The sequence below is a fragment of the Galleria mellonella genome, unplaced genomic scaffold (assembly GCF_026898425.1).
Source record: "Galleria mellonella isolate WM207_F2 unplaced genomic scaffold, CSIRO_AGI_GalMel_v1 utg352, whole genome shotgun sequence".
Lineage (NCBI taxonomy): Eukaryota > Metazoa > Arthropoda > Insecta > Lepidoptera > Pyralidae > Galleria > Galleria mellonella.
The window spans coordinates 7129052-7149436 of NW_026442084.1; the positions used below are offsets into that span (position 1 = coordinate 7129052).

Here is a 20385-nt window from a genome sequence, read left to right on the forward strand (position 1 = left end):
CCTCTGTACCCTGTAAATTCACGCCATATCCCACCCTTCAAACCGAAACACAGCCATGCAAACACAACTGCTTTACGGTTGAAACACGAATGGGACAGAAGTGACCAAGCAAACGACTTTTGTGCAAAGTCTCCCTCTGGTGGAGTACTTCAGATTTACAAATAAAATAAATAAAAGCAAACTAAATAAAAATATTAAACCTTCCACGTGCTTCACTTTCATCTCGAACACTTGTCAACAGAGCGACTATAAGAACTGCACTGATAATATATTCCATTTATCGGGTATTATTACAACCTTGAAATAGTTTAAAAACAATGGATTCACGCTCATTCACTATAACACGGATACAGAGTTAGTTTAGCCTCAATAAGCAACAGAAGTTAGTTCTATAGCATAGTAAAATGGGGCCTTATTTTTTCTTTCTTTATGCTACTATGTTGCCAAACAAGCATACCGGAAGGGGGGGGGGGGGATTTTTAATAATGCGAATTACTAACAATTTACTTTAACAGGTCGACCTCCACGCGGTTCCCCCTCGAAGCCGTCGTGGTTAATTCTAGTGAAATTCGTCACGACAAGCTAACTGACCTGCTTTTTCATCCTCACCTGTCATCCCTCACTGGTGCCCCGCCAGCGTATCCCGATAGTGCAGGCGGGGTTACCATTCCATTATCACTTATAAAAAAAAACAAGTATACGGCTGGTATGATAATAAACGAAGTTACGGTTTACGACGCCTGTAACACCAGGGATGTCATGTGCGCGTTGCCTAACCCTTGAGAAACCTTAATACGCCCTTTTTGAAGGACCACATGCTGTAGTCTCCAGGGTAAGCCTCTGTAGGAAGGTCATTTCACAACCTTAGTGTTAGTGAAAAGAGAAAGTTCCTCCTCTAAAAGTTCACTGTTATGTTACTTAGAATGACATACAAGCTGAAGTGGAAAGTGGTAACCGTCGCCTATTGACATGAACAGCCAATGGACATAACAGAACATTCTGCATGTTTCCATGCACTGCCATTACTAAGTATAATGAATATGCGCCCTATAATTTCTCTATAATATCCCACCCTTCAAACCGAAATACATGAGTAAGATAAACAGTTTATTCTATTTTATTTATTCTTTAATAAAAATACTGTATGTGTTATACTTTAGTAGACAAAATGAAAAGCAGACGAACCCTCAGGAATGACAACACATGGGGGGGATCATAGGTGAAACAGTATACTCTGTTATGTCCATGGTACTGTCCATATCTAGAGGCGATGGTTACCACTTTCCATCAGGTAGGCTGTCAGCGTGTTTGCTATTTTAAGTTGCATAAAAAAATTAAGTCAAAGAACAATTAATCAGCAGAGATATACAACTGTAAGAGCATAACAAAAATTTATTTACCTTCCCCTATGGATCTACTAGATGGAACACTTCGGTTGAACCTCATCCTCAGTTTATTCATAAGTCCTGGATTTCGGAAAGAGTTTGTACTGGGCGACAGGGGGTCTAAAGGTTCGGTCATTTTGAATAGCTTTGTCACTGAAAAAGAAAATAGATTCATCAGTTATTATTGGCTATAGAGGCTTCATTATAAATACTGTTGTTTCCTACTTGGTACTGTAGGCAAATATAGTGTGAACTGGAAGACTTAATTTTAAACTTTCGCATTGTTTACACATATTTTAAATACACAATCAGGATTAAAGGAGATGAAAATGTTCTGTCATGACTAGGATGTAGTGAAGAAATATAGATGTATAAATATAGATAAGGGGTACGCACAATGGCCCAAATGAGAGGCTAAGCACAGAAAATGGAGTCCTTTTCACATAGATAAGGGGCCACCTGAAAATCAGCACTATATAGGTACATCTCGCTGGAGCTGTACATATTTAGCAACAGCTGAAGCGGCTTCTATTACCAGCAATATTGTAAAGGTCATCTATCTAGATAGATAGATAGATAGTCACTCTTTATTGTTTCCTCCAAAACATTATGATAGTAAACTTATTATAAACAATCTATTATTAGGTACCTGCTTTACTTGTAAAAGGTTTTTCATTGTTTTAAGTCTGATTATGTATTTAAAATAACTGAAAGACTTCCTGTAAATATATCTTTAGTAGTACCAAGCATATGTGCATATCTTTAGTGGTATAAGCATAAAAACTATCTTGCAGGGGCCTAGCATATATATTGCATATAATATAAAGTTCTCAGTAACTACTGTCAACTACAATATAATATAATTAAAGATTATTATATAATTGAAGGTAACCAGCAATAATAATAATAATCAAAACCAGTTATTTTTATTTAAAACTAAAGTACTAAACCAATTTAGATACAATTTCTATAGGATCAATCTGTAAGTATATCCTTTCAGATAAAGAAAGAATATTTCAAATCTGTTTAGAAATGACGGTTATAAGGTATTAAGCATATTAAAAAAAAAAACAAATTAAGAACCTTCTACTTTTTGAAGTTGGTTGAAAAAGCAAAAATTGTGTTTAGACTAGAGATGCTAGTCTAGATAGTATAAGAACGGCCTTGTCTTTTCAGGCACTAAATTTAGTAGAATGACCCATTTGCATTATCATTAAGCCTGCTTTTTAGTTTTATAAGGTTATCTCCCCTTCATTGGGGTGTTCTCCTTAAATTTTGTCTTGTAAATTACCATGTGGAAATTACTAGAAACACTTAAGAGACTACACTCAATAGAATTTATATATTAAAATAAAAATATGATAGTTTCCTTCACATTTATAGGTAGCCAGGATAACCTAAAAATGTTCATAACTAAGTCAAAATAAACAAATTTAACTATTAAACAAATTTAGCAATTATAAGAAATAATAATGAAGTAAAATAACTCTTTTTATACAATTTAGACAAATTGGGGCTAAACAGTCAAGTGATTATGCATATTCAATAAATTATTGTATTAAAATTGTTAAATAAGTTTTAATATTTCCTTTTTTATTATAAATATCACATGCTCTATTCTAAAATATGTAGAGCATGTTAATATTTTTAGAAATTACTTATTAATAATTTATAATGTATAATTTGGCGCTAATTTCACAGCCCATAAGCCTATCAAATGATCCTTTTTTCTGATAACACTGGCACACATAAAAAGAATATGATGACCTCACCAAATAAGTTCTAGAGCACCTAAGTTTTTTTTTCACTTCACTATGTTTATATATAACTATTACTTACTACTAGAAATGAAAAAAATAGATTGTTTTTTTAAAAATACAAAACAAATACTTACCAAAGTTATTTAAAAAAAAAAGAATTTAAAATTTTGTTAGAAGACGGACATGACACAGATTTAAGGCTCACAACATTGTTTGATAGCAAATAAATTAGACGATAGTCGATAGTGATTGTTAATTTTATAAAACCACTATTGATGAATCTTTGACTTCCAAGGCAATTTTTGTATCAGTCAGTCCCGTAGGTATTTATTGTAATTTAATTATTAATAGATTATTTACAAATAAATAGAAATAGTCAAGATAGATAAGTTAATACTTTATATATTGTTGACAAATTGTAGACAAAAAGTATATAACCAAGAGATAAGAGAGCGCACTTCATACACGCCATGTAAAACGACTTGGTCAGGAATATCTCACCAATCTATACAAAAAAAAATCCTCATTTTCTCGTTATGTTGGCCAGTTTGGTGTTCAAAATGGAAGCGATCAGGGGTTATATTTATATTATAGTTTGATATAGTAGTAGAAATGCAAATCACGTATAAATTTTATTATGTCAAATTGCATATTCCGATAAACGTTTTTTAGCAAAAATAAAACAAAAGTTAACACTCTTAAATATATTTATTATTTTATATAATATTATATTGAGATCTTAATTTCGTAATTTTATTGATAGTAAACACATGTTTTCAACACTTTCCGTAATATTTGGTCAATCTCTAGACCTCGTAATAGAGCCAATATTAAATATATATAGTTGTAGTTCCCACGTCAAAATAAAAAGAAATATGAAATACAAATATAAAACTGTTCCACAAATAGTTTGATGATAGCCATTTATATCACAATTGACAGTATTTTTGTTAGTTAAGTTGGTACTATTGTGATTTCTTCGTTTACATGGACTGATGTTTCCTAACCGAAGCCTTACATTAAAAGCTAGTATATAAGTTATGCAATGTATGGTATTGGAGAACATATGTTTAGGAATATGTCTGTATTATTGTTTCTGGATTAAATCACAGTGCAAGCAAGTCATATTAAATTGACAATCACAACATCATTCATAAGTCGGCACTGCCCTTACATTGACTAAACAGGAAGTTTAATGTATGTCTACTTAAAGCAATATATCAATACAATAAATAACAATAATGGTGTATGATAGTGCTGTAAATACAGCGATTTTGATATAACCTGGTGATTGTGTAACACAAATATAATATTACACCTAGCAAAGATGTCAGTCCCTTGGAAAGGCAATTTATATTACTTTTCATTTTTAGTTTGTTTAACATAATTTAAACTTAATGTTATCATTAAGTTTAAAGGTTATCCTCCGTGAAAAGAAAATAAAACATTATATGATTATACTTTTTTTAACACAATTCACATCTCCCTCTTAAATAGAGGAGAAGGTAAAATAAAATCTGGCAGCAGCACAGTCGGCCGAGGTTTAGGGCCTCGGGGAAAGAAATAGTCGTACTATCTGGGTAGTATCTAAGACCATCGTTTTTTGCATTTTTCCCGGGAGTGAACTACCTAGAAATTTTGTATATCTAATCCTAGAAGTGCTGTACAACCCGAGAATACATGTCTTTCCGTGATAACAACTCTAATGTTCTATGAACAGACATAATCTAATTACAATTTTATTATATAGAGAGAAATTCGAGACCAATATTTTGAACAGCGGTCATATATTGTATCTTGAAAATATTTCAAATTTACATAAATTTATAAACTATTAATAAATAAACATTTTTCTTTTTGTAACAAATGTTTATAACATTATAGTCGATCATGCACAAACTTTTTAATGACTATGTAATTTTAGTCATAGTGCATTTAAATCAATATACATAATATTGATAAATAACTGTTTAGTTTCTTTCGTGTTCTTCTCTATATATAATAAGTTAACGAACCCTGCTTTTATGAAATAATGATAATTTGAAAATACATGTACGCAAATACGCAAAGGGGGCAAACGAGCTTGCGGCTCACTTTATGACAAGTGACTACCGCCGCTCATGATCACCCACAACACCAAAGGCATTGCAGGCAAGCTGCAGCCTTTTAAAAAGGAATATGCTCTTTTCTTGAAGATTATGGTGTCTTATCAGTTCGGAACTTTTTACTTTAGTTACTTCCAATTCTGGTAGAAGTTAATTTCAAAGAGTGGTTGTGATGTTGATGAAACAGATGATTTTCAATTTGTTTGAAGTGACGTAGCCTGCTGTACATCGAATGAATGAATGAAACATAACGATCATTCAGATGTCAGGTTTATTAGATTGTCAAATTTGACATTAAATGCCAATCCGACAGTTTATAGTGTCGCTTATATATTTTTTAATTTTATATGTTACTGCGGCTTATATTTATATTTAATAATCGTTTTTCTCACAATTTTTTTTTTAAATATATGCTTTTAACATCTACTATCTTTGATTAATAAAGTAGCGGCGTTTAGTTAATCGTATCTAAAATCTATAGCTATATTGTAATTGTAAGAATATGCTAATTGATATATTTTAGAAAGCAAATCCTAACAAACAAAAACACTTCAATTGTATAAATGTAATTCTCAAAATACAATGATTAGGCATACTCTTTCCCATAAATTTAAGCAAAAAAGTAAGTTGGCTACATGAACCATCAGTTATACAATGCCTTTATGAATATAGGCAATTGGATTGGGTAATCAACCTTTAGAAGTCTCTAATGGTATACTCATGATACCTGTGATAAGCCCATATTTGGGTGTTTATAATTTCTTTTATGCAACTTAGAACAACAAGCAACCTGATACCCCACCTAATGAAAAGCGGTAGTCACCTATAAACATGAACAGTACAGTACCATAAACATAAAAGAGTATACTGTTTCAAAGCTGAAATACTAATGGAACAGACATCCTAAGTGATCTCTGTAGTCTCTCTGTAATAAATTATAGGTAATTTTTTCCAAGGGGTATATTCTGAAGCGCTAAATTATTTGTTAAATAAAACTCATTTTAACAATTCAATGAAACATATTCTGGATAGATAGATAGATAAACACTTTATTTGAGCCATTTATGACACATGTAAACATACACGTATTCTAAGGACCAATACTCTAAAGTAACGAAGTTTAATTAGAACTGTTCCCCATAGATTTGTAGGTAATATTTATGGCTATTTAATGTCCAACAAATAACATAATACTGTACTAAATAATCTATAAAAAAAATTATTCATGTTCAATTCTTTTATTATAAAAGCTGATACAATAATTAGCTACTAAACATAAACCACCCTTTCAGGGGATTTTGCCAGTAGTTGCTATATTTGGCAGGCAGATTGTCTACTGCAGTTAAAGACTTTGGAAATGTTTTAAGTGGGATGCTGCTGCCTATCTCTTGCCCTCCCTTAGTTGCCTCTTACAACACCTCAAGAAAGGAGTAGTTATAAATAATTCAGGTAAGTCAGGTCAGGCACAAATAAATAAAAACAGCTTTTGAAATGAAATGAAAGAAAAATGTAATACAACTTGGATGTATTAGATATGATGGTGTTTACCAAGTTTCATGTAGTAAACATATATAAATACTTAGTTGATGCATTTTTTTACAAAATGTTTTTGACCAAAAAATAAGTTTTATAATTATATCTTATTAACATTTACAGTTCCGTATTCTTTAGAACTCACACTGACACACTGTAAATTAATCTTATAAAACTAATTACAATAATTCTATATTCTATCTAGTGACTCCAACATTATTATACTGTTCCCTCTAATGACCTGTAACAAGGAAATGTTTGAGAATTAATATCCAAATGAAATTTCAACTCAGATATACCAAAGATGTGTTTGATAAAAAAATACATAATTTTCCAACTGTGTTAGTGATAAGTAGAGAAATACAGGACATGTATACATTCTGATAGATGAAATGTTAGATAATTACTACTTTCAGATTGTGAAAGTTGACAAATACCCATTCAAAGAAGTACTCTGCTTGTATATTATTAATTTTAGCTATTCAGATACACCTAAGTAAAAATCTACAATTAAGCTGATATAAACAAACATTCCAAATTACATACTTCAGTTGTCGCACTTCGTTTTTTACGGTTGCAATGAGTTTTATCATCCTCTTTATATAAATAATTATACATTATACATACCACCATGCCAATGTTGGTGCGCTGACCATCCTTGCACTCTTCGACAGATTCATCAAGTACTAGATTCATAAATGGATCAAACCCACGAAGCACGCCAGTCACGGCGCGACCGGCGTTTAGTTTTATAGACAACTTCTTATCCATGAATCTAAAAATTTAATATTACAACAACTTTAGATAGAATAGTAAGAAAACACAGTGACTGAAAATAAAACAAAGAATTTGAATATAAATAAGTCCGTAAAATAATATGGGGGAAATTGTATAGGTTATGGAAATAATTTTCGAAAAAAATCAACGAGAAACTAACTTTTTCAATTCCGGGGGATGAGCTTTCGACATTTTAGTTTACTAAATTAAAATAAATTAAGTGTTTGAAATAATTTCAAGGTACAAAATTGCGAAATTAAACAAATCTAACAAACAATGGCGGGTAGCGTTACTCAGAGTGTTGCCATATCGAAACAAGTTTTTATCCTAAAAATAATTACAAAAAGGTACTTTATTCTAGAAGTTATAAAAAACAATAATAGATATTATTAAATATTGTTTCTCTGGCGTAAAATATATCTTACATACGCATTATGTTGTTTTACTATTTATTTGTTGCGTCCATTGGAGCTATCGTTTTACCTTACCATTAAAACTGCTATTTTTACATTACGTACAAACATAATACGTACGTACTACTCTGTACGAACGTATTACCTTTTTCTTTTTTGTCAACATAGACTAAAATTAAAATGTATTCTTATAAGAAGTACGTTCTCAATTCAGCTGTATTTTTTTTATGTTTGTTGCCTCATAACTCCATTAGTTCTTAAGAAAATTGCAATATTATTCCATTATCTCAGTGTATTTTATACTTACAGTTACGTTTCATAGAAATTTTATTAAAATCAGTTTAGTGGTTTAGTTTTTAAATCAAAATGTTCGTAACGAAATATGATAATGTCGCAACAATTGTTTTTAAAAACAATTGAAGAATTTTCAATAGTTCTGATTAATTTAATAAATTTATTTATAGTATCTTGCTAGCGAGTTAGAACGTTAATTTATTTATTCTTTCTTGACTATATTATAAAAAGTGTTTGATATAAAAATTGGACGTAGTGTTATGTAGCATTTTCTCCCAGTCTAACTTTGGAAAAATATATACGTAATTATGCGGTGAAAAAAAAAATTAAAATGTGTAGATAAATAGTCAATCACATGTATGTACAAAATTCCCAAACAATAATAAAATATTTAAAAACCATCTGTTATCTTCAACATTGCCCACTTTATGCCAATTTAGTAAAATCTTTTGTAAACAAATTTGTTTATTTGCATAAGGTTAAAAAATAAAATACGATTATATATGATTGGCATGATGGGACTAGAAAGTACTAGATCTACCTCAAAATATTTAGTTTTACAACACTAGATAGTCTTCTCCTATCTATGGTCTTCGTACAGAATCAAGCTGCTTAAATCAAGCACTCAAAAATTTCTCTTTCAAACCAATTTATAAATTCAAACTGAGAACAAAAAAACATTGCTTTCAATTGACAATGTCATTTTTTTATGGTTAACTTGGTCTCAATGCGCTTAATTGTTAGCGGAGTTTTAAATGGATATTTCAAGCGCATTTTTTTTTTATAATTGCCAGTATAAAATATTGTGAAAGATGCTCTTATAATCTAATAATATTGGAAAATAATAAGTACTTATATTTTGAATAAATATTTAAAACATCGCTTCATACAGTTTATAAAAGGTAATATCGTAAATATATATAGATTAAATAAATTTCTGCGTTAAATATATTTTGTTTAATTCAATACCATTAATTTTGAAACTTTGTCATTATTAGTAATATCTAAAGACTGTTGTAATTATTTAATTTGTGAAAATAATGTCTATTAATTCACATAAGTATCCCTTTAATAAAAGTACGTAGTAACTACATGTACGCGAGTATATATATATCGCTCCCTTTTTATCATCAATTTCTACATCAACATTCATTCATTTTCATTCAATTCAATCAACCATACAACACTATCATACAAACAAGAAGTACTAAGTTGACAGTAGACGGCACGATGGATGTTGTTTATTGAGTGTTGAATTATTTTGATACTAAATTTCGGGTTTTGTTTTGAAACATGGTGACTTATGTACTTTATTGGCTATAATATATTTAGTAGTGTAATAGTTTGTGTTTATGTTCTCAAGAATGGATGAATCTGGGATTGACTTGGCTTATGATCTCGCATCATTGCTGTCGAACGATTTCAATCCTGATCAAAATATCCTGGGTGAAATGACTACAGAACAGCATCAGGATTTCATGTTCTACGAACTTAAGTCGAAAGCCGTGCCAATCACTGAAAGGTTAGTGAATTCTATATAAATTACTGAGTTTACGTTGCAGCGAGCACAAGTTACTTTGCGAATATTTTTAGCACACTACGAGGAACAATTTCTCCGATGTTAGCGTTGTTAGCATCCGTGACCCTGAAAACTGGACTTGGCAAATCACCCAGTTTTGTGAGTTTTGCCATCTTGTTTATCCATCCTCGTATTTCAATTAGTATGCGCTAGTCGCATATTTTTTTAAATTAGGCACATATTATTAGGTATTATTATTTTTTAAATTTAGAATTATCAATTTTACAAATAGATATGTACCACGAACGGACGACTACATTGACTTTTTCTTTTGTTAAAAATTTACAACTTTTTCGAATATTATTTTTGAATAGGAAACTTTTCGCGCGCTTTTTATTAAGACCTCATTTTGTAGGTAGCTATGTTTACGTATCGTTTTGTATTATGTACTGTAAATTAAAGTGATAAGGCTCGATTATTTCTTTTTGAATTAAAAAGAACATCAAACGGATTGTTATTGAATTACTTAATGTTATCAGTTAGAGTATTACTTTCATAGCTGACCTCTTTTCATTTCGCCACGAGAGCAGTGTCCGTTCTCAGTGTCAAACCGTCTAGCTAGACATTGTAAATTAATCATAATAATTGACTGTTAAAAATATAATTTGTTGTTGAATTTACCTATTTGCATCTCCGTATCGACTACGAAAAAGATACTGAAAGGAAATAAAAGTCGTTTACCTACATCTTGTTTACATTTATATTTAATATAGATAGCATTCATTTGTTATGTAGGTATTTCATGTTTAAAGTATTATTAACTGCTCTTTTTAATTAGATTTGGTGAATTAATAACTTTGAAGCTTAAATTTTTGAACAATCAACCTTCACGCTGAGTCTCTTACGGGTAGACAGTGATGATCTAATTCCAAAGGCGTCTATCTCTAAATTACTTAGTAAATACCTACTAATTGGTATTATTACCATTATTTATTGGTAATAATAATAATTATTGATATTACAATATATCATTTACTACCATTTCTTCACTCACCTTCATCGTACATCATCACTATTACCCATTATTACCATCACCATTACTATAATAACGTATTACCTCTTACCTCTCTTACTGATAGCACTGTTCAATTGGGGGGAAAGGGATTGTTAGCAATGGAGACTGAGAATCCTATTGCTAGCAATATACCCAACCAGGTCGACCTCCTCGCGATTCTCCCTGGAAACTATCATGGTTAATTCCCGATGAATTCATCGTGATGGACTAACTGGCCTGTTTTCATTCTCATCTATCATCCTTCACTGGTGCTCCGCCAGCGTATCCTGTTAGCGCAGGCGGGGTTACCATACCATTTTCATCCATCAAAAAAAAAAAAAGGACGAGGAGTCGGCACCAGCGTCCGTCTTAAAACATCGTCAAAAGTAAACTACCAGTACCAGTAATCATTTCAGTTTCATTTATATGAAAAAAAAAACTGTTTTTTCCTAAAAAAAGATTTTTTTTTATATAACTTAGAATGGCAAACAAGCTGACGGCCCACCTGATGGAAAGTGGTAACCGTCGCCTATAGACACGAGCAGTACCATGGACATAATAGAGTATATTGTTTCGCCCATGATACCTTCCATGCGTTGCCATTCCTGAGGACTCAGGTGTTATTCCTCTGTACCCAGTAAATTCATGCCAATATAATATATAATTAAACCCATATTGTGTAAAAAAAATGCATATATCGTTATAAATCAATGCATGCACACAAGAGCACGAATTAAACGACTTCTATTGGTGGACGGGGCGAGTGACCGTTGTCACTACACGAATGGCAAGCCGACTCTCAATTGGTCTTAATTCACTATATGACTCTTGTTGATAGACGATGGACTGGTACCTACCGCGGTTCAAGTTCAAATTGTCTAGTTGCTTGTACCGTGGTCAATTGATGTTTTGTTGTGTAACCCACTCATGGTATTTTGTCCATTTAGAGAACAATAATTTAGGCGTGGGGAGAGGAGAGTTCGAAATACGGACTACCAATCCCATTGCTAACAATATACCCTGTCAGGTCGACCACCACGTGGTCCCCCTGGAAACCATCGTGCTGAATTCCAGGTGTATTCATCATAATGGGCTAATTTACCTGTCTTTTCATTCTCACCTATTATCCCTCTCTGGTGCCCCGCCAGTGTATACCGTTAGCGCAGGCGGGGTTACCATTTCATTATCATCCATTGGAAAAACTAGGAAATAATTATGGTCAAACTATGTAGGTACTATCCTGTTTGGAATTGAAGTTTCAAATCTCAAAATTCTTTCGCCAACGTCTAAATCCTGACAAATATAGTTATTAATATTATAAATTGTTAAAGAGGGTTTTTATTTTTTTGCTTTTTTTTTTTTTATAGCGCTTCAACTGCTTAATCAATCCCTATGAAAGGTATACACGTACTATATGAGATGAAGAAGGATATATATGTAGGTTACTTTTTTATTTCGCTTACTAATCATATCTTGAGGGGGGAAAGGGATTGTTAGCAATAAAGTTTGACAGCTCCATTGCTAGAAATATGCCTTATTAGGTCGATCTCCACGTAGTTCCCCCTGAAAACCATCGTGAACAATTCTTGTCGAATTCGTCACGATGGGCTAACTGACCTGTTTCATCCTCACCTATCATCCTTCACTGGTGCCTCACCGGTGTATACCAATAGCGCGGGTGGGGTTACCATTCCATTATCACCCATAAAAAAAAAAATCATATCTTGATCACGCGGACGTAGTCGCGGGTTAACAATTGTGAAAAATAAATCTGTTACTTTGTTAAAATTTGTTTTGGTATATTTGACCTACGGCTTAACAAATTTGAATAGTATTTAATATGAATACCTCGAGTCGATAGTAAATAAATACTTTATGGGAATGCGCTAATAGATTTCAACCATTGAAATTATCTTTATAGTTTAGCCTGAGTCAATACTCCGTTAATTGAAGTGTTTGTAAACAGTACATGTAGAAATATCTATATAATTTAGTTACAATATGTATATACTGGTCCAATAACGAATATGTTAGAAGTCTGTTATTGAAAAATAATATTAGATAAAAGACTGGCAACGCATGGGCGAAATAGTATACTCTGTTATGTCCATGGTACTGCTCATGTCTATAGGCGACGGTTACCACTTTCCATCAGGTGGGCCGTCAGCTTGTTTGCAATTCTAAGTTGAATAAAAAAAAAGTTTGCTCTTGCTCAAAAATTGCAGAATATTCATTGTCAATATGTGTTACTATCGTAGTAAAACATTAGAATAGAATATATTTGTTGCCAGAAAAACACATAGCGACAATGGAAAATGCAGAAATATTATATATATGAAGTGTCTCGTATTAGGCAAAAAGTACTGATTCAGCTGATGCTGTGAGTGTCCCAGTGCAATGTGTACAGCTGCATAGCGCTGGTATTCAACCAGTCCTTCTCTTAACAAAATACGACAGAAATTCAAATGGGTATAACTGTAATTGCATGTTACAGAAATGTGCCCTTTATGTATTTATGAATTATCGGGATTGATACCTGGTGCTGATTTTCACCACCATACAACTCCATTCCAACTATCTGAATGAGTGGCGGTCCACCACCGTGCGTTATTTAAGGCATTTTTTTTCCACATACATTTGGAATCAACTTCCAGCAGCAGTATTTCCGAACCGATACTACATCATAACCTTCAAGAAAAGAGCATTATCCTTTTTAAACGGCCGGCAGCACACCTTCAATGTCTTTGGTATTGTGGATGATCATGGGCGGCGGTAGTCACTTACCATCAGGTGAGCTGCATGCTCGTTTGCCCCCTGTGTTGTAAAAAAAATGTTAATACAATATTTAACTCCATACAATCACAATGTGACATTGTACAATTTTATCTGAATTTCTATTATCAATCTCTTTTAAATGCTGCCAAAGCTTGAGTCTTTTAAAGTTCTTGAAGCGAGCACGGAACATGTACACTTTGGTAAATTTCACTGGTGACATTTGACAGAAGAAAGTGCATTCCAATATAGCGATTAGGAAATAATCCTACTTCGTAATACCATGATTTTTATCAATTCACAATCGATCGCGAAGTAATCGCGCGGTGAATGCCAATTACTGATTTATAGGTACGTAATCAATCAGCAGGGTTCATGATGGAGATAAAATTCATTTAAATTCTCATCGAAACAGACGGACAACGCGAGAGACGTGTTAATATATTGACCTAGAGGTTGTTTGGCGAAATAATCTATTAAAGCGAGGCTTGTTGCACCAACAATACCTGTTCTGAAACATTGACCTAAAAATATATTGTGACCATAAAATCCTTACAGTTTAAAGTGAGTTTGTTTGTTACCAATTAACACTTTAATGGTTTAATCATCATTATCATCATCATTTCAGCCATTATCTGCAGATTATACTTTTCGGTTTTTCGAATAATCTGCTGTAGCGTATGTATGTATGTGGGTTATGGTGCTAAAGCCTTTTCGGAAGCCAGCTTGTTCGGGTGGCTGGAAGTCGTTGAGTTTACACGTAAAACAATTGGTCAGGACTCTCGAAAACAGTATGAAGACGCGATTTAGAAGGGATATCGATCTATAGTTCTTCAATAAGGTATTGTCACCTTTCTTGAAGAACAGGACAATCATCTCTCTGCGCAACGGTTTATTCAATCCAAATGTAACTTGATGTACGTAGTATATGGGATGGAGAAGGATATAGGCTTTTTTAAGGCAACATATCCCAGTCATGTGGACGAAGGCGCGGGTAAAAGCTAGTATCAGATAAATAGAGATTCTTTTGAATAACAAGTGTCTGAATTTATTAGGATTTGGAACTAAGCTTAGATGTTTGGTTCATCATCATAACAAAGAGTATGTGGTGCATAAAGACTCGTCCCACCACTGACCATTGATCTCTCTATAGAAGGAACAAGTTTGTTATTATTTTTTTAAATCAATTTTAATCATAAGGACTTTTATTATAAAAATTCCCTAAAAACATTATTTTTTATTTTTAAAACGACTTCCAGAAAAGTTTTTAATTGTCTTATATTTTGTTGAATCGAGTTTGACAACGCCTTTAGCAATCTTTAGGGTTTACTTACTCCCGTATTGGTCTCATATTGGTTTTGGTCCCATATATACTACAGTATGGGGTTCTTCATAAAGTAAAGTCTTCATAAAGTGTATTAAGATTTTTTCAGTCGTCAACACACACGTGACACCCCTAATGTGACGGGCTATATGTTCTTTTGCCACTATCGTAGTATAAAAAAATTTGCGGCGAAAGAATAAGTGCATTCAGTTATATAAATATATATGTAAGTTCGACTTTGGTATTTAATAGCTTTTTACGTCTGTCACGTCGACATGTTAAATTCTACATGTGACACTGGCCGATTTTGTTACCGACTCAGCCTGCAACAGCAGTGCGTTCACTTTTGACAAACTAGTTACGTAACAAAAACTTCAATGATCTCGCGATTACTGAGAACTGGTTTCAGTATAAAAGCGTTGAGAATTCTAAGAAAGCGGATCCGTTATACGGATTACCGTGTCTCTGATATTGACGTCTTCCTATTGCCCCTCCTCTATCAGTGACACGTAGAAAGAAGTTCTACTTGTAGTTTTTTTTTTATACAACTTAGAATGGCAAACAAGCTGACGGCCCACCTGATGTAAAATTGGTAACCGTCGCCTATAGACATGAGCAGTACCATGGACATAACAGAGTATACTGTTTTGCTCATGATACCCCCCATGTGTTGCCATTCCTGAGGACTCAGGTGTTATTTCTCTGTACACTGTAAATTCACACCATACCCCACCCTTCAAACCGAAACACAGCCATGCAAACAACTGCTTCACGGTTGAAACACGAATGTGACAGAGGTACCCAAGCAATCGACTTTTGTACAAAGTCTCCCTCTGGTGGTGCACACTTGTTTTAATCCAGTGTTCCGATGAATGCTTAGCATTTAGATGCAAGATTCTAGGGGGGACGTGGACTTAGTGTCGCCCTAAAGGTAGGGTAGGGTATCATCCCTTCATGCATTGTCATTCCTTAGGACTAAGGTGTTAAGACTCTGTTATCTGTAATTTCACTGCCAAATCTTACCCTTCAAACCAAAACACAGCCGTGAAAGTACAACTGCTTCAAAATATGTATGATATTATTTAAGTACAAGTATTTTAAATAAGCTCCCTGTGATCCCTGCATAAAATGTGTTAGCCCTTTCTTTTTCGTGAGTGTCGTAAGAGGCCAACGAGGGAACATAATGGTCGAGGAATGGGCAGCAGCGTCCCTCTTAAAACATCACCAAAGCCTAACTGCAGTTTTCAACTGCCCATCAAACTTGGCAACTACTAGAAAAAACCCCAAATAGAGGCAGGACTGTGTTTAGCAGTGGACAGTTAACCAGTCCAAAGTCCACCCCCTCATCATTACGTAACCAAGCTTTAAGTCATACCCCTCTTTATTATCGCCCTACTTCTTGTCATTTAAATTTATGGGGGGAAGGGATTGTTAATAATGCGGACTACTTTTAGCCAAAGGTTGACTGGGAGAGAATGCTATATAGTATTAAGTCCGCCTTTTGTACCAGACATTTTTTTTGTAATGTGGTCAATAAAGCATAAATAAATAAATAAATAAACTACCGGTTCCATTGCTAGCAATATACCCTGTCAGGTCGATCTCCACGTGGCCTCCCTGGAAACCGTCGTGCTGAATTCCTTACGATGGGGCTATCGGACTTGCCTTTTCGTCCTCACCCATCATTACTCTTCTCACCTGTCATCCCTTATCCTGTCATCACTGGTGCCCCGCCAGCGTATACCGTCAGCGCGGGCAAGTTTACCTTTCCATTATCATTCATTAAAAAAAAAAAAAAGAAAATATGATTTTATTGTATTATATCGTTTAACTAAATGCAAATAAATATCATTCGAGTATGTATGATTGATAACATATTAAGATTTTTATCTGACACTCCAAAATGGAGAAAACTGCATATAAGATCTGCCGCTGTTTTTTATAGAATTAACATATAGATAAAACCATGGTCGTGTATAAATAATACACATAAATATTTTCACATAGTTTTATAGATAAGAGATTTTCTTTTGGTCGGTATGCCAGATAACACACTGATAGAGTCAGCCTTGCTCATTCTTAATAACGTAACATTTTGTTAAACAGAAAGACAGTTATTTGCTACAGTGATACGATTCAAAATAGATCAGCACGATAGTAAATCCTACCTTGTAACTATAATATCGATTGTGGAAAGAATTTTCAAAAACAGTTCAGAATTGGCGACGTAATCGAGCGATACACCACACAAAAGCAGACTAATTCTCAAAGAGCAACTTCCAACAGAAAAACTTCTGTTGGAAATTGCTTCAAAAATAACAAAAATCTACAAAAATACTTAAAAAATAAATAAGGCTTCCCCATTCTATTATTTTCAAACGACTTCAAAAAAAAAAGGTTTTCAATTCGGTTGTTTTATGTTTCTTACCTCTTAACTCCGTCAGTTATAAATCGATTTAGAAAAATCTTTCTTTTTATCTGAAAGGATATACTTAAAGATTTAATATATCAGCGATTAGTTCTCCATTGCTGGACATAGGCCTTCCCTATGAGGAGGGTTTTGCAGTAGTTGCCACGCTTGGCAGGCGGGTTGGCAACCGCAGTTAGGTTTTGGTGATGTTTTAAGACAGACGCTGCTGCCCATCCCTCGACAATTGAGTTTCTTTAGTCGTCTCTTACGACACCCACGGGAAAGGAAAGGCTGACCTAATCTATGCCGAGACCACATGACCTTTACAGATTCATCTTATATAAATTTAATCAAAATCGGTTCAGTAGTAAACTAATTAATGATGGGAAAGGGATTGCTAGTAACGGAGACTAAGAATCCTATTGCTAGCAATATACCCAACCAGGTCGACGACCTCGCGGTTCCCCGTACAAACTATCATGGTTAATTCCTGATAAATTCATCATGATGGGCTAATTGGCCTGTTTTCATTCTCATCTATCACCCTTCACTGGTGCTCCGCCAGCGTATACCGTTAGCGCAGGCGGGGTTACCATACCATTTTCACCCATCAAATAAAAACTATTAAAAAACTAATTAAATGAAAATAACTGGTTTTGCTACAATTAAAGTCTTTTTTGTGAAATACAATCTTAATTAACGTATAAAGAATTAAAATTATTTACATTGCCCTATCATTATGTAAAAACAAGATAATGTTGGCATTGTATTAGGCAAGTATACGATAAGGAAATTAGTGGCCAAGGGGGGTTAAAATAAGATATTTTTATACAAATCGTAATTAGGATATTGTTCACTTCTTATCGTTCCAATGAAATTTAAGTTTTGTCATTGATTGAAGTCGCTATTATTGTTTTATGGAGCAAAATGTCATGTATATAAGAGTTAAAGTTGTGGTCAGGTGACGAATTCAACTCGGCTGGGAGCGTTCGGAAAACTATGCCACTTCTCATCCGAAATACTTGGGAATTTGAATACGAATGTTTTTAACCAGTGATGATGTACATAACCAAAATATGGTACTACACTATTGGTCGAGAGACGGGATACGCTGGCGGAGCACCAGTGAAGGGTGATAGATGAGAATGAAAACAGGCCAGTTAGCCTATCATGATGAATCCATCAGGAATTGACCATGATAGTTTCCAAGGGGAACCGACCTGGTGGGTAGACGGCGAAGCACATACACGACGCAAGGAAACCCGCTACACCATATGTTCGACAGGCTCAATCGGATTCTCCAAGACGTCGACCTGGTTGGGTATATTGCTAGCAATGGGATTCTCAATCTCCATTACTAACAATCCCTTTCCCCCTGAGAGGCTATTCTCGAAGTTTTTTTTTACGTATATTATTTTTTTTTTATACAGGCAAGCCAACTACAACAACAAAAGTTTACTTGAATTATATTTATTATAAACACGAAAATTATCACTATCTATCCTCCATTACGAAGAACAGAGTTCGCTAAGCAGGCTCCCCTATCTCTTGCATTGAAACTACTCAATGATATTTTGAGCCAGTATCCGCAATTGGATGTATTTGCCTCCAACTTGCTGGAGTTTCGTCGAGTGACCACAGAGTATTTGTGAATTGGAGGACTGTAAGGCTCACCCAGTGGATGTAATAAATAAATAAATAAATTACTCTTTCACGTAGAAACTATTGAACAAATTAAAAAAAAAATTGGTATACGGAGAGGTTATATGCTAACTTAGTACATAGGATACTTTATATACTGAGGGCCTACCATGAAATGTTTTCTGAAATTTCGGGGTCGAACAAAACAAGAATTTGATGTTAAAATTACATATTACATACCGTTTAAAAATGTAAAAAAAAATGTTATAATATGATTTCTTTAAAATGTTATGATTGGATTTATGACGAACGAAATGTTAATTAAGCTTTATTTACTGGACCGATTTTGGTATGAACGGGAACACGAAATTGACTACGAAAATTAGGAATTTCATTTCATGGTAGACCCCCTGATTCACGCGGGCGAATCCGTGGAATATAGCTAGTGAAAAGTCCAAATCTATCCGACAATTCATTCGTGTTTAATAAACAATATAATTTACGATTCAGTAAACCGAAGCGTAACATTGTTATAAACAAAAATGAAATGATGGCATACAAGAATTTAGCCAGGTCCGTCTTTCTCATTGCACGTGTTCAGGGCTCCGTGATCAATAGGGGCCCCCTAGTTCTTACCAGATTTGCTGAAATCTATTATGAAGACGTTAACGAGAAAGAATTGAATATAGAATATCTGTATTTAAAGAGTATTTGAAAATTATTTGTAGCGAAAAGAAAAGAACTACAAATACAATGCATTACAAATATATGATCTTTGAAGAGATAATAAAATTAAAGACACATTTCCAAATGTAGAAATCGCATTGAAATTCTTTTTAAGCATATTGGTAACTAACTGCAAAGGGGAAAGCTCCTTCGAATTGATAAGAATCAAAAATGAATAAAGGAGTGCAATGAGTCAAGAGATATTAAACCGGTTTGTCGCTGATGTATGTATATATATATATATATATATAAGTTCACATCATAAAAAAATAAAAACAATTCTAGAACTGTCCTTTACTTTTTTTTGTCTATCATAACGAAAAAAATGCCGTGCCAAGATCATAGGGCCCTATTATCCTAAGGCGTCCAGGGCCTCTAGACAAGTGGCAAGCGAATTCGTCGATGGAATCGACATCGCTAGCGACTGCGTGAGATAGAATGAGATAGCGACACCGGGTGACTCATATCAATTGTTATGTGTATATATATATATATATATATATATATATATATATATATATATATATCATATATATATTCACTTGCCACTTGTCAAAAAGAAAACCAAGCCCTCTAAACAAGTGGCAAGCGCATTAATCAATAGAATCGACATCGCTAGCGAGTCCGTGAGATAGAATGAGATAGCAACGTCGGGTGTCTCATTCCAACTTG

At 33.6% G+C, this 20385-nt stretch overlaps 3 protein-coding genes across 3 annotated transcripts in view; 1 reads left to right on the top strand and 2 right to left on the bottom strand.

The window, feature by feature from the left end:
- The window catches only part of LOC113509990 (solute carrier family 12 member 9), a 28668-nt gene extending 25074 nt beyond the window's left edge, over positions 1-3594 (bottom strand). Inside the window, exons 1-2 of the mRNA XM_052897138.1 lie at positions 3280-3594; positions 1401-1538 (exon numbers count right to left, since the gene is read on the bottom strand). Coding sequence (XP_052753098.1) covers positions 1401-1521 — 121 coding nt within the window. The 5' untranslated portion in view covers positions 1522-1538; positions 3280-3594. The remainder of the gene's footprint in view (positions 1-1400; positions 1539-3279) is intronic.
- A 3148-nt stretch (positions 3595-6742) lies between these two features.
- Positions 6743-7878, bottom strand: LOC113509287 (probable small nuclear ribonucleoprotein G). Its single transcript, XM_026892602.3, has 3 exons — positions 7721-7878; positions 7411-7558; positions 6743-7024 (listed from the first exon to the last, which is right to left on the bottom strand). The coding sequence occupies exons 1-3, from the start codon at positions 7750-7752 to the stop codon at positions 6974-6976; spliced, it is 231 nt and encodes a 76-aa protein (XP_026748403.1). The 5' UTR covers positions 7753-7878; the 3' UTR covers positions 6743-6973.
- A 1581-nt stretch (positions 7879-9459) lies between these two features.
- The window catches only part of LOC113512264 (transcription factor EB), a 153786-nt gene continuing 142860 nt past the window's right edge, over positions 9460-20385 (top strand). Inside the window, exon 1 of the mRNA XM_052897089.1 lies at positions 9460-9789. Coding sequence (XP_052753049.1) covers positions 9620-9789 — 170 coding nt within the window. The 5' untranslated portion in view covers positions 9460-9619. The remainder of the gene's footprint in view (positions 9790-20385) is intronic.

Excerpts from the sequence above, each read along its gene's own strand:
- LOC113509287 (XM_026892602.3), bottom strand. The coding sequence starts at position 7,752 with ATGTCGAAAGCTCATCCCCCGGAATTGAAAAA. Across the intron at positions 7,559-7,720 it reads CATCCCCCGGAATTGAAAAA|ATTCATGGATAAGAAGTTGT; the intron begins GTTAGTTTCTCG and ends TTAAATTTTTAG. Across the intron at positions 7,025-7,410 it reads GCACCAACATTGGCATGGTG|GTCATTAGAGGGAACAGTAT; the intron begins GTATGTATAATG and ends TCCTTGTTACAG.